Raw genomic sequence first — 14,306 nt, 5'->3', positions numbered from 1 at the left:
GCCCGGTTTCCGGTATATGGCGGATTAAGCCACAGTCTCGAAGCAAGCTATTAAAACAAGGCCTCACGGTAGCGACTGCGAGAGTGAGCCGACGGGATCCGAAAACTCCACCCACACGGTGTTATTGATGCAGCGCAGCCAATCACAGCCATCGAAATGTTCGAACGCTTTACGAATGGGCGTGGTCAGGAGCAGCACGAGCGATCGCACTCGCAAAAAAAAAGCGCGTGAGCTTCGTGTCGGTCATCAGAGCCAGTTGGTGGGTGGACCCGGAGACGCCTGGTGGGTGGACCCGGAGACGCCTGGTGGGTGGACCCGGAGACGCCTGGTGGGTGGACCCGGAGACGCCTGTTGCGTGGACCCGGAGACGCCTGGTGCGTGGACCGGGAGACGCCTGGTGGGTGGACCCGGAGACGCCTGGTGGGTGGACCCGGAGACGCCTGTTGCGTGGACCCGGAGACGCCTGGTGCGTGGACCGGGAGACGCCTGGTGGGTGGACCCGGAGACGCCTGGTGCGTGGACCGGGAGACGCCTGGTGGGTGGACCCGGAGACGCCTGGTGGGTGGACCCGGAGACGCCTGGTGGGTGGACCCGGAGACGCCTGGTGGGTGGACCCGGAGACGCCTGTTGGGTGGACCCGGAGACGCCTGGTGGGTGGACCCGGAGACGCCTGGTGGGTGGACCCGGAGACGCCTGGTGGGTGGACCCGGAGACGCCTGTTGCGTGGACCCGGAGACGCCTGGTGGGTGGACCCGGAGACGCCTGGTGGGTGGACCCGGAGACGCCTGTTGCGTGGACCCGGAGACGCCTGGTGCGTGGACCCGGAGACGCCTGGTGCGTGGACCCGGAGACGCCTGGTGCGTGGACCCGGAGACGCCTGGTGCGTGGACCCGGAGACGCCTGGTGCGTGGACCCGGAGACGCCTGGTGCGTGGACCCGGAGACGCCTGGTGCGTGGACCCGGAGACGCCTGGTGCGTGGACCCGGAGACTAATCGCGGGGTTAGGGTAAGACGATAAAAAGCAGACTGTGGATGAGTTTCCTGGAATTCCCAGCATGCAGTTAATCCCTCACTCCCAAATCATGTCTCCCCGAACCACCTGCTCTTGCAAATTCCCAGAGGAACCGACCGTGACGATCCCCGTGCGATCCACACCTGCATCGGCAGGGCGGTGTTCAGGTGGTTTGTATCTAGCAAACCCGTAAAGTTACTGTACGAGCAACAGTGTGGTTCGTCCGTGGTTACATCAGATGGAACACTGTTGCTCTAGTAACGTTCTCATAGGTCCATAGATTTATTACATACAGACTGTGGATTTACTACGTACAGAGCCACGACTGGAATTTTGAACCGACCCCACCATTTGCCACCTTGCCCTCCTTTTCACACGCCACCACTTCAGCCTGCATTTTTTGCGCACGTAATAAATAGATCTAAATGGCCCCCAAACCTCTCACCAGCTATCGGAGTGTGGAGGAGAGAGGTCGGTGGGGTTGGAAGTAGAGGAGGGGTGGAGTGTGGGGGAGGAGGTGCAATGAGTGACCTCGTTGGCTTTTCGCACTGGGGCTGCCCATTCCTCCACACTCCGATGTTTGTGTTTAACGAGCCCGAGGTCTCCTCGAGCCAAACAAACGCTTCCACTGATGTCCCAACACCATGGTGGAAAGGTCAGGAGACCACCGGGGCCACAAAAAAAACAAATTTTTTTGGGGGGAATAAAAGAACAATCCAAGATCTCGGTGCAATTAAAGTCGATTCGAGTTTGATTAACGGAGTCAAACTGACTGTAAACTGCCTTCCTGGTGACATGCCAAGGGTGTTGCATCCTGGAGCACTCTGGTTTTGTATCTCGTGCAAAAACTCTCGGTTTATGAAAAGTCAAACCAAATGAAAACTAGAAAGTATCAAAATGAAAATCGCAAACACATAAACACATCTGCCATAAAGCCCAGATCGGTGGAGTGTTGTTGCAGTGATGGTTATCCTTCTCGAAGTTTCTCCCATCTCCACAACGGATCTCTGGAGCTCAGCCAGAGTGACCATCGGGTTCTTGGTCACCTCTTACCAAGGCCCTTCTCCCCCGATCGCTCAGTTTGGCCGGACGGCCCAGCTCTACGAAGAGTCCTGGTTGTTCCAAACTTCTTCCATTTAAGAATTATGGAGGCCACTGTGCTCTTGGGAACCTTCAATGCAGCAGAAATTTTTTGGAGGCTTCCCCAGATCTGTGCCTCGACACAATCCTGTCTGCAGGCAGTTCCTTCGACCTCATGGCTTGGTTTTTACTCTGATATGCATTGTCAGCTGTGAGACCTTATATAGACAGGTGTCTACCTTTCCAAATCATGTCCAATCAATTGAATTTACCACAGGTGGACTCCAATCAAGGTGTAGAAACATCTGAAAGATGATCAAGAGAAATGGGAGGGACCTGAGCTAAATTTCAAGTGTCACAGCAAAGGGTCTGAATACTTAGTCACGTGAAAAAGTAAGTACACCCCATGTAAAGTTTTGACTTTTTGAACATATTTCAACACAGCTATTTGATCTTCATTTCAACAATATTGATAGATAAAGTTGATATAATATAACAAATATCATGAAACATTTACATTTTGTAGTCCATTGTTGTATCTATCTATAATTCCAGTAATCTCTGTGTGTTTGTTTGTTTGTACGTTTGTTTGTCTGTGACCGCTGTTTCTCGACAACCACGGGTCCGATATACTTTAAACTTGCCAGGTATATTGCTGGGGACCCGAGGATGTGCCTTTTCAAGGTTTCATATTAATCGGACAATTACTTACCGAGCTATGTCCAAAAAACGATTCAACCAATCAGAGAGCAGCGAGCTATCGCGTGTGCCGAACGTGGCGAACACACTCTGCCTCGGATGGCACATTTGAGAGCGTATTCATTTATTTCCCGTCGGCAAACTATGTTGGCGTTAAACGATGTTTTAAAACTAATTAAAACGCCGGGGGGATTGTCACTGTACTCGCAAGCCGTTCGCCGTTCGCTTTGGCGTTGCGAATGGACCAAAACATTTCATGCACCAAACCATTTCATGTAAAGCGTTCGCCGTTCGCTTTGGCGTTGCGAATGGACCAAAACATTTCATGGACCAAACCATTTCATGTAAATAGAGGGGGGGATATAATTTTAGATATAGATATAGTACGGGCATGCCCTAGTCTATCTATAATTCCAGTAATCTCTGTGTGTTTGTTTGTTTGTACGTTTGTTTGTCTGTGACCGCTGTTTCTCGACAACCACGGGTCCGATATACTTGAAACTTGCCAGGTATATTGCTGGGGACCCGAGGATGTGCCTTTTCAAGGTTTTATATTAATCGGACAATTACTTACCGAGCTATGTCCAAAAAACGATTCAACCAATCAGAGAGCAGCGAGCTATCGCGTGTGCCGAACACACTCTGCCTCGGATGGCACATTTGAGAGCGTATTCATTTATTTCCCGTCGGCAAACTATGTTGGCGCTATGTTGGCGTTAAACGATGTTTTAAAACTAATTAAAACCCCGGGGGGATTGTCACTGTACTCGCAAGCCGTTCGCCGTTCGCTTTGGCGTTGCGAATGGACCAAAACATTTCATGCACCAAACCATTTCATGTAAAGCGTTCGCCGTTCGCTTTGGCGTTGCGAATGAATCAAAACATTTCATGGACCAAACCATTTCATGTAAAGCGTTCGCCGTTCGCTTTGGCGTTGCGAATGAACCAAAACATTTCATGGACCAAACCATTTCATGTAAATAGAGGGGGGGATATAATTTTAGATATAGATATAGTACGGGCATGCCCTAGTAATTTAAATAAACATAAATGCAAATTTCGTGTGTGGAAAAAGTAAGTACACCCCGACATTTATCACTACTTCAAATACCTAAAATTAGAATCAGGTGCATCAGCTCAGGTGCAAATGATTAGAACACCGTTAGAGAGGATCTTGGAGGAACCTGTCTTATTTAAACCTCAGACATTTAGTTTGGTTTGCTCTTTGTTGTTGAAGTGTGCGGCGTCACCATGCCTCGATCAAAAGAGCTCTGAGGCCTTCAGAAAGAAGGTTATAGATGCCTACGAGTCTGGGAAGGGATTTAAAAAGATCTCCAAACAATTTGAAATCAATCATTCGACTGTCCGGAAGATCATCTACAAGTGGAGAAGATTCCAAACAACGGCCAACTTGTTCAGGCCAGGCCGCCCCAGCAAGTTCAGCCCGAGAGCAGACCGCAAGATGCTGATAGAAGTCTCTAAGAACCCCAGAATGTCATCACGAGACCTACAGGTAGCTCTTGCCACTGTTGATGTCAAAGTGCACTAGTCTACCATTAGAAAGAGGCTGCACAAATTTGATCTACATGGGAGGTGTGCCAGGAGGAAACCTTTGCTGTCCAGAAAGAACATCAGGGAAGACTAAGGTTTGCCAATGAACACCAAGGCAAAGACCAGCACTTCTGGAACATTGTGCTCTGGACAGATGAGTCAAAGGTAGAGCTATTTGGCCACAGTACCAGAAGACATGTTTGGCAAAAACCAAAGACAGCATTTGACCACAAGAACCTGATACCAACTGTAAAGCATGGTGGTGGAAATATTATGGTTTGGGGCAGCTTTGCTGCATCAGGGCCAGGGCAGCTCACCATCATAGAATCCACTATGAATTCTTCATTGTACCAGAGGGTGCTTGAGGATAATGTGAGGCCATCTGTCGGAAAGTTGAACCTCAACCGAAGGTGGACCTTGCAACATGACAATGACCCTAAACATACCAGTAAATCACCAAGGAATGGCTGAAAAGAAAGAAATGGAGGGTTCTGGAATGGCCAAGTCAAAGCCCAGATCTAAATCCCATCGAGATGTTGTGGGGGGATTTGAAACGAGCTGTGCATGCAAGAAACCCCTCAAACATCGCACAGCTGAAAGAATTCTGCATGGAGGAGTGGGCAAAAATTTCTCCCAGTCGATGTCAGAGACTGGTAGACAGTTATAAGAAACGCCTACTTGAGGTTGTTTCTGCCAAAGGGGGCAATACCACCTATTAGAGCCAAGGGTGTACTTACTTTTTCCACATGCGAAATTTGCATTTATGTTTATTTAAATTATACCATGGACTACAAAATGTAAATGTTTCATGATATTTGTTGTATTATATCACCATTTATCGATCAATATTGTTGAAATGAAGATCAAATAGCTGTATGTTGAAATATGTTGAAAAAGTCAAAACTTTACATGGGGTGTACTTACTTTTTCACATGACTGTATGTAAATGTGATATTTCAGTTTTTTCTTTTTAATAAATTTGCAAAACTTTCTAAAATCCTGTTTTCTCTTTGGCATTATGGGGTATTGAGTGCAGATTGATGAGGGAAAAAATGAATTTAAACGATTTCAGCATAAGGCTGCAACATAACAAAATGTGAAAAAGTGAAGGGGTCTGAATACTTTCTGAATGCACTGTAGGTTAAGGGGGTAAGCGGGTTGTTGTTGGCGGAATATATATTTTTTCTTTTCGATGTCGTTATACAATTCCAAGAATGAATCTCACATCCCAAGTACGAGTCCTAGAGGTATGAGCCTTGTCGGTCAAGTTCACCTTTCATCTAAACTTAGAACTTTAGAAAGAAAACTCAAGGCTTAACTTTCGGCATTTACAAAATGGCACATCACGAGTCTGAGTCGCCGTGAGTGGGGTTCAATCCCACAAGAGGACGCGGGAGCTCCGAGCACGATATCCTTCGGGGCTGCAACACGTGGATCCACAAATATCACAAATATCCGGCCACACACACCGAGGAGATTCCGTTGTGCGAATCGCAGACGATTCGTCTCAACATTTCTGGGACTCTGGAGTAGGTTAGTTATGTTTTCACCCCTGTCTATCAATACTGTACAGAGGAAGAATCGATTTGATTTGGGTGAAGATCCAGATCTGATATCGATATCGCAAGGTTGTGGATGGATTCGGCCAAAACTTGGGGGACAGGTTGGGTGTGTGACGAAGAATAGATTCGATTTTGGTGAAGATCTGGATCTGGATCCGAATAACATTATTTTTTAATTGATTCTTTACCATTGAGAGATAGGGCTAAGGACGAGGAGGAGAGAATGCAGACACATTCTGAGCCGTCATGCTCTGTTTCAAGTTGTGCATATCATTTTAAAACCACCATACCACGTGAAGGAGGAATCAGGTGTCTTTATGTGTACAAATCTGGGAAGGTTCAATGACTCACCTCTTCCCTGACCACGACGGAGCAACTTCAACCCGATGGGTTGTTCTGTGGGGGCTTCAGCTTCACGTCTTGTATCATACTCTGAGGTATTCTTTGCTGATCTCCCTCCACTCGTGGAACCTACCTGATGACCATTGCACTGCTGTTAATATATCGGTGACAATTTCAAAGCCGTTCCTTGTACATCCTCATCGGCACCGTTTCATGTGATTTTCGAGAAGGCGCTCACCCGGCTGGTTGACTGGTGCATACTCTGAGCTTATTTGTCCCTCCACCCTCTCCTGTCCTTCAAGTAACACATCGTCCTTTACAACTTGGAGTCCCTGTCTTCATCACCTGAGCAACAGCTTTAACCGTGGGCTTGGGCTGCGGTGCCCGAAGGTCGACACGTAACAGAAATTGGGGGCTCATCAGGGATGTAAAAGCAAATTGTCAACAATAATAAATTGATTAAAAGAAAAGCAGGTGAAACCAAGAAACACTTACAATGGAGTTTGATGTGAAGTTTGTTGAGTCAACAGATGAGGAACAATGTTTTAGGTAGAAAATGGCATACCGTTCATAATGACGTTTCATCGATGCACATTTAAAAAGGGAAGGGCCGAAAATAAATAAATAAATAAATAAATACACCTTTGATGGCTTTACAACCACAACAACACACCCCAACAGGATGACTCCATTCGTTTTCGCCAACCTGTCCAAGAAGTCAACACAACACTGGGTGGAAAGGAATAGGAGGACGAGGAGGACGAGGAGGAGGAGGAGGAGAAGTCCACATTACATTACACTGAGTGGAAAGGAATCGGATGAGGAGGACAAGGTGACCACTAAACTGGGTGGAAATGAATAGGACGAGGAGAAGGCGACACTACACTAAATTGGGTGGAAAGGAAGAGGAGGAGAAGTCGACACGAAACTGGGTGGAAAGGAAGAGGAAAAGTCGACACTAAACTGGGTGGAAAGGAAGAGGAGGTGGAGGAGGAGTCGACGTCGACAATACACCACACTGGGTGGAAAGGAACAGGAGGCGAATAAGTCAATGCGACACTACACTGGCCGAGAAGTCGACACGACAATGGGTGGACACAGCTCAATCGTCCGAGCAGGTAATGTTTTGATGGTGTATCACAGGAGGCCCTTTGGAGGCCAAGATGTTGTACAAATGGGTCTGTTGAGTAGAAACGGCAGGTGACATGACGAGTTGTTTGAAAGCTGTGGGATTTGCTTTATTTTGTAAAAGGGCACACAGGTCTTTTGGCTAGAAGAGCCACAACGAACAATGTACCCACTTCCCAACCCCCCCAAACATCAATCTCCCATACTCGTCACCAAGACAACCCTCCACCCCCATCCCTCCCTCTCCCCCCCCAAATAATTTTTCAATCATCAATATACTGCATTGACATATGCACATAATATACAGGGGCGCCTATACTAAGCATGTATTCTGTTGAAAAAGCAGAAAGAAAAGCAAGGGAGGATATTGATGTGCGCACACTGCACAAGCGTACGCACTCGAGCTGCGCACACAGAATTCCCAGCTGTACACGGAGCGAGTGAAAGCACACCGATCAACGGTGCAAGGCGTCAAGTGAGGCCGATGGTGGGAAGCCACCTTTTCAGTCCATTTGGCTACGACTTCACAGAAAGTAGAATGTTCCACCTCCCTCCCCCCCCCCAAAAGAAATATCCAGAACACTTCCACCCAAACAGCTTGGGATTCCAGGCACCCGATGCACATGGAAAATAATTATTAAAAAAACAACAAAATAAAACAAGAGCAACGAATCTCCTTGCATATAGGAATAGAAAAGCATGCAGAAAATGCAATTCTGCACGTGCGGAGAGAGAAGGAACAAAGATGGCTCACCGACGGCCCATCAGCGGGATGGACCGAACCAATCCATCACAGGAGCAGACGCTACGTTGAGAATGGAAAAAAGCTTTAAAATAAAAATTAAAGAAAGAAAAACATGGCGCTCATTTCGCATACGTGAGGGTGCTGGTGACACAGGCATTTGGAAGTGCGGCACGTCGCAATTATTGGCGTGCCGTCGCATCATTTCTGCACGATCCACCGGGCGGGGTTCCAAAAAAGTGCACCGTGGGATTTGAAGGGCGAGGTTCAGGGGGTCAATCGCACTGGGATCTCCACCTCTTCGGGCGATGGCCGTCCTCTTGAAGTGAACGTTGCGTACGGAGGTTTCTCGCTCAAAACTTTTGGTGCATTTCATGCGGTCGGGTTAAAAGGATTTAACGCTTTTTTTTTTCCATCACTTAAAAAACTCCAATTATAATGATCCTGAAGGGAGAAGTAATAAGAGAAAGATTAATCGTCTTGGGGAGGATATTTCAAGCAAATTGATGAAAGTGGGGAATTAAAAATTGCGAGGATAGGGGTAGGGGGGAACGAGAAAAGGAATACGGAGAGATTATTCAGTTTTAAAAACCAAACTTCTCAAACTCAGCCAATCAACTCACGGGGGGGGGGGGGGGGGGGAGAGCAGAGAAAGTATGAGACGGATAAAATTATTATATAAATACATATCTTGCGCAGGACAGTGTCGTTGATTAAGTTTTAAACGTTGTGCCGCCGGAGCGTTTCGAGGCTCCCGCGAAGTTGATAGGCCCCCTCATTACAGCCGCTTCGCTCCCATATTAGCGAGAACCCAACACATTATTGCTGCCCCAAAACATACGGGAGGATTGAATGTGGCACTTTGTGGTAACGAGAGTGCCTCTCGCCAAAGTCAAACATTGGCTGCGACACTTTTGCTTTCAAAGGGACCTTCGATAGAAATACAATTTGGGGAGTGATGGTCCACGACACCACCCCTCCTGATTGCACACCCGAAAACGCAAGACCCAGCGTTTCCTCCGAGGTGCGAGTTCAAATTTGAAGCTCACCGTTGGTCGACTTGGCAACGGAAACGTTTTAATTTTTTTTTTGTTTTAAATACAAGGCGGAGAAGTTAAAGGATCTCGGCCGCACGTGGTACTTGGCCGTGTCTCGTCGCAGTAACCCCGGGTATGCGTGGAGCGTTCGGCGAGACGGGCATCAAGGCCCACTTTTTCTTTCTCTCCCACGTTGCGACCCGGAGCTTGCAGTCTCAGGGAAGCGTGCTGGAACTTCGGTCGGGGTGTGGGCGGGGGCGAGGCCATTTCACTCGGCGAACCAGGGTGCGGAGAGACCGGTCTGGCATCCGATGGGAAATTCACATGAACTGCATCTGCACGAGACAAATCGCACAAATATCTCCAAGGATCCATCAACGACAATGTGCTTAAAAGGACATGTACAAGCTCTGTGCTCATTTGCCGTCCATGTGTGTTTAAATGACATGTTAGCTATCACAAAGAGGCCTTAGATGTTTCTACAAAAAAAGGAGCATAATCGAGTACAGCATCAATATATCAGGGACCTGCAGGAGCAGCACAAAGATCCCCGTAACAGATCATATTGGCGATCACCTCTTGGAATTCGCATGGTTGGCTTTCAGTGCAAAATGCAATCGACACATCCATTTAGTGTCAGCAACCAACAAGACTGACCCTTTGTAAGAGATATGGACACAATAGTCCAAATATATTGTTGCGGGAATGCAATAGGCTCAAAGGTAGTAACACAGTGTAGTTATTTCATTAGTAAATGTTCAGCATAAATCGTACGGCATTTGTGTACGAGGCCTCACGTGTTGGGATACGTCTAGACAAGGTTAAAGGTCACCCCCTCATTGTGTAACGTGTCTAAATCTCCCACCATTCCCCCCGCACTAATTTTTTTAATCAGCCCCTTCGTAGTCTGTCTAAATGTGTGTCATCTCTGCTTGATCGGTCGGTGCATGGGAACATACGTTTCCGCTGCAGCAATTCTCGGATTCACCTTGTGAATACTGCCTGTACATACGTGCCCTGCTTCGACCCAACTTCACCTCTTCCCCTCCTGCCCCATTTTCCCATTTAATTTTCATGGTGCCTTTTCAACACACGTTATAAAGTGACTTTGTCTTTGGGTGATTATGTTTATTCTGGCGGCTTCATCCGGTGGTTGATTAAATCCTGTTTTAAGAGGTAAATTGGTTGTGGTCGACTGGTCGTCGTACTGCCAGATACACTTGCATCGCACGATCAAGGTTTGTTTGGACTGATAAGATCGGTCACGTGACGTCTATGGGCGTGACACTCGCCTGTTTTAAGGATTCCAATCTGCATGGTAACGTGATCTACACACGCAGATTTGACAGGGGGGGGTCGTTGAGGGTGACTGTTGCGGTCATTTTGCAGTGACCAGCAGATTCAAACCGGGTAACAGGACCAATCTGGAGGCTGCAACAATATGTTAACGTTTTAAACAGTGTCCCTTGACTTCAATGCGCTTGCTTCACCACTCACCTTCAACTATGCAAGAAAAAATGGAAGTTTTAGATTGCCCCTTCTGGCACATCCCCAGTTGTTTCAGTCATTTCCTCGTCATCGTCCACGCAAACGTGGACTTCAAATATTGAAACAGACTTTATTCACTGGGGACAGGCCTGGGTTTGTGGGAGTGGAGGTAGTGGGGGAGTGGTGATTCAGCTGGTTGAAATAATGGCCACAAAAGATGGCATCCACAACTTGGGCCTTGTGTGCAAGCACATTGTTCTGAAAGAGGGACACATCTTTGGTCAATGTCCTTCGGTATTTGTCCTTGTTGACCTGCAGCGATATTTTTGTGAAGCTGGAAAAATATTCCCAAGTGATTGGAGTTTTACGAGGCATCCGAGACATTCAAAGCCATGATCTTGTCTTCAAGGGACTTGAGGCCGTCTTCAGGGGATTCATCTTCAGGGGACAGCTGCCCCATTTGGTTATCGTGGAATACGAAGGTGCACCTTTGAAAAAGACGGCCACCACCCATTTATGGATTTATGTTGGGTCGGCACCTTGTTACTCAATTTTAGCAGGATACGTAATATTGTTATGACTGAGCAAAATTCTACTTCATACTCTGAAATAATAATTATAGACAATTGAAATTAATGGCAGGTATGCGTACAAGTTAAAATGAACAAAAACAAAATGCGCACCTCGGATGCGAACTACTAACCCGTTCTGTGAACTTTTGGAACGCCCCTCATATGTATTTCGAGATTGAGAAACAAAGCCTTACTCTACTGTACAGAAAAACAAACAGAGAGATAGAGAAAAAAAGGACATTAAAGCGACCCATATCCAATACTAGAAAAGCATTATGACATTGTGACGTCGACCGATATGACATGTGGCCTCCACCCACATGATTACATCATTATACATACTTGTACCAAGTTTGATTTAAATCCCTTAAGCTGTTCTCAAGTATCACATTTTTACCTGACATGACCTCTGACCTTTGATGCTGAAATCTAATCAAGTCGTCTTTTCATCATAATATATACTTGTACCAAATTTGGTCAAAATCCCATCACTGCTTTACAAGTTAGCTCGGTAACAGAATTTTTACCTCATGGGACCTCTTGACCCAATAATCTAATCTGTTTATCTTTGCATCATTAGATGTTAGCTTGGCTAACCCCCGCTCTAGCAGGGAAAATGGCCTTTAAAATGCATGTTGTTGTTGTTGTTGTTGTTTGCATCATTAGACATACTTTTACCAAGTTTGACTTAGTTCCCTTCAGCTGTTACCATGTTATCGTGGTAATGGGTAATGAAAACGTATTACAGATTTTGACCTTTGGCCGCTTGACCCCTAAATCAAAATCAGTTCATCTTTACATCATAATACAAACTTGCACCAACTTTGGTCAAAATCACATCGCTGGTTCACAAGTTATCGTGTTAACAGGATTTTCACCCAACATAACTAGACAAATAAAAAAATTTTTGTTGTTAAGATTAAGATTTTTTTTTTTCAACATAAGATTATTATTATTATTTTTTTTATAACTTGACAAATAAAAAACACACAAAACCTCTTGACCACAAGTTCATCTTTACATCATAGTACATAGTTGATCTAATTTTTTATTTAAATCCATTCTGCTGTTCCCAAGTTATCGCGGTAACGAAAACCTACCACAGACGGACGGACGCACAGACACTTGTTCAGGACTATAACGTGCTTCACCTTTGCATGAGGTCTGGAAAGCAACCTCTTAGTGACAGCGGCAGCAGTAGTGCAGTAAGCCACTTCTTCCGAGGATGTGGACGACCATGCCACCCCTGTCTGTCACCTCAGTCTCAAGATAAACTTGATAAAGTTTAATATTAATATGCATATATATATATTTTTACAAAGTAGAGTTAAGATTTTTTTTCCATAAGAACCTATCTATATTTTATTCTCCGTAGGAGATTCTGTCTGTCTGTCTGTGATACGTCTGTCTGGGGGAGTTGCTACACCCGGTCTGGGAGGGGCTTCAAAAACAAATATCCACCATTTTGTTTACTCGCATAGCTTTGAGGCCTCTTTTGTTAGGCCAGCGGTGTCTTGCTCACTCTCAGTTTTATTTCAACTCTAATTCGATATCTCATTTCATTTTTCACAGTCGCTAACATGGTTTTAGACTCGGTTGGAAAAAAACGGGAATAAAATTTGATGAAAGTTACCGTTTATAGAACAAAATGCATTTTCAAAGGCCTATAAAATAAAGCCCATTCATTGAGTCTCCCTCACGGCTTTATCTCGACGAATTCACCATCACAGTTGCTGGGATGGTTCAAGTCTCAGTTTCAGCTAAAGTTGAGAAAATCGGCGACATTTATTCCAACAGCCGTTTTGAATGTGTCGACTGTTATGTCTGCATGGGGAATGAGAGAGGGGAATGAGAGAGGAGAATGACAGAGTAGAATGAGAGAGGGGAAAGAGAGGGGAAGGAGAGAGGGGAAGGAGAGAGGAGAGAACGTTCCCAGGACTTCGTTATTTATATTATTACTTTGTAAAAATACAGCGACTGAATACTGAAGTTCGAGATCGAACCGAAGGCTAATTATATTTTTCCATATCTCTGGGGTGTATATACAGAGTTTGTTTTAAGTGAGTCAACTCTTTTCCAACCATGGAATTAAACAATACAGTACTTCAAAAATGTACATAATAATGTAAACTAACTATGGAATACAATATTTATTAATAACGTTTGGTTTTAATCTATTTTTAGAAGCGAAAGCGAAAAGTTATCGATACATTCAAGTTTAAAAATGAGAAGAGTCATGGGCTCTATCGGCCTACAATCGGCCTCTGTATGCTCTGTATGATCAGATGTGCATTTTAAGACTCAATCAACACGTCTTCGATCATGAATTACTTTTTGAACAACTCAAGCAATGGAAACGAGGTAATGCCTGTTTCGTTCGGAGTGATTATGCACCGCCCAAAGAAAATGCGTTTCATAGCTACAGGAACTAAAATCGTGAACTCTTTATTAATTTTTTTTGTTTGTTTTCGCATGAGTTTCCGTGTGTGTGTGTGTGTGTCCCACTACCCCATGTGTGTGTGTGTCCCACTACCGTGTGTGTGTGTGTGTGTGTGTGTGTGTGTGTGTGTGTGTATATGTGTGTGTGTGTGTGTGTGTGTGTAATTGGACATAAGAATCAGAGCATCGTTGCACATAAGAATTGAAAATCATAAGAGATAGAATTGTGAGAAACAAAAATTAAAAAAAACAAGATGTGTGTGTGTGTGTGTGTGTGTGTGTGTGTGTGTGTGTGTGTGTGTGTGTGTGTGTGTGTGTGTGTGTCTGTGAATAAGAGAGACAGAATTGAGGAACAGAAATGAAAAAACGAGATGTGTGTGTGTGTGTGTATTTGTCTGTGTGTGTGTATATATATGTGTGTTTGTCTGTGTGTGTATGTGTATATGTGTGTGCATGCACATGCATTCACATGTTATCAGAAGTAAATACATTGTGTAGATTACATCATTTGTGCATCTGATAAATTGCCAGTAACCATTTTGTAAAACTGAATGTGCAGCAACGAAATGAAGATGTCCAAATGTCACACACGTCCATGCCAATGGGATTCCCACGGGTGACCCCACGAGTCTCCACTTATAATGGGAGTATATG

At 45.4% G+C, this 14,306-nt stretch overlaps 1 protein-coding gene across 28 annotated transcripts in view; it reads right to left on the bottom strand.

Moving 5' to 3' along the window:
* Positions 1–7,792: 7,792 nt before the first annotated feature.
* The window catches only part of LOC137427137 (phosphatidylinositol-binding clathrin assembly protein), an 86,329-nt gene continuing 79,815 nt past the window's right edge, over positions 7,793–14,306 (bottom strand). For 19 of the 28 annotated variants that reach the window (XR_010984450.2, XR_010984451.2, XM_068116333.2 and 16 more), the window contains one exon: positions 9,213–9,488. Coding sequence is in view for 26 of the 28 variants with exons in the window: in XM_068116333.2 (XP_067972434.1) it covers positions 9,474–9,488 (15 nt within the window). In the remaining 2 variants the exon portion in view is untranslated. Of the gene's footprint in view, positions 9,489–14,306 lie in introns of all 28 variants that reach the window. The other 9 variants (XM_068116334.2, XM_068116338.2, XM_078778658.1 and 6 more) reach the window with 1 other exon arrangement.

This window comes from Myxine glutinosa, chromosome 5 (assembly GCF_964187855.1).
Source record: "Myxine glutinosa chromosome 5, kmMyxGlut1.1, whole genome shotgun sequence".
In the NCBI taxonomy this organism is placed as follows: domain Eukaryota; kingdom Metazoa; phylum Chordata; class Myxini; order Myxiniformes; family Myxinidae; genus Myxine; species Myxine glutinosa.
Note: the sequence above shows the minus strand (reverse complement) of the source record. Positions and strands in the feature narration are given on the sequence as shown.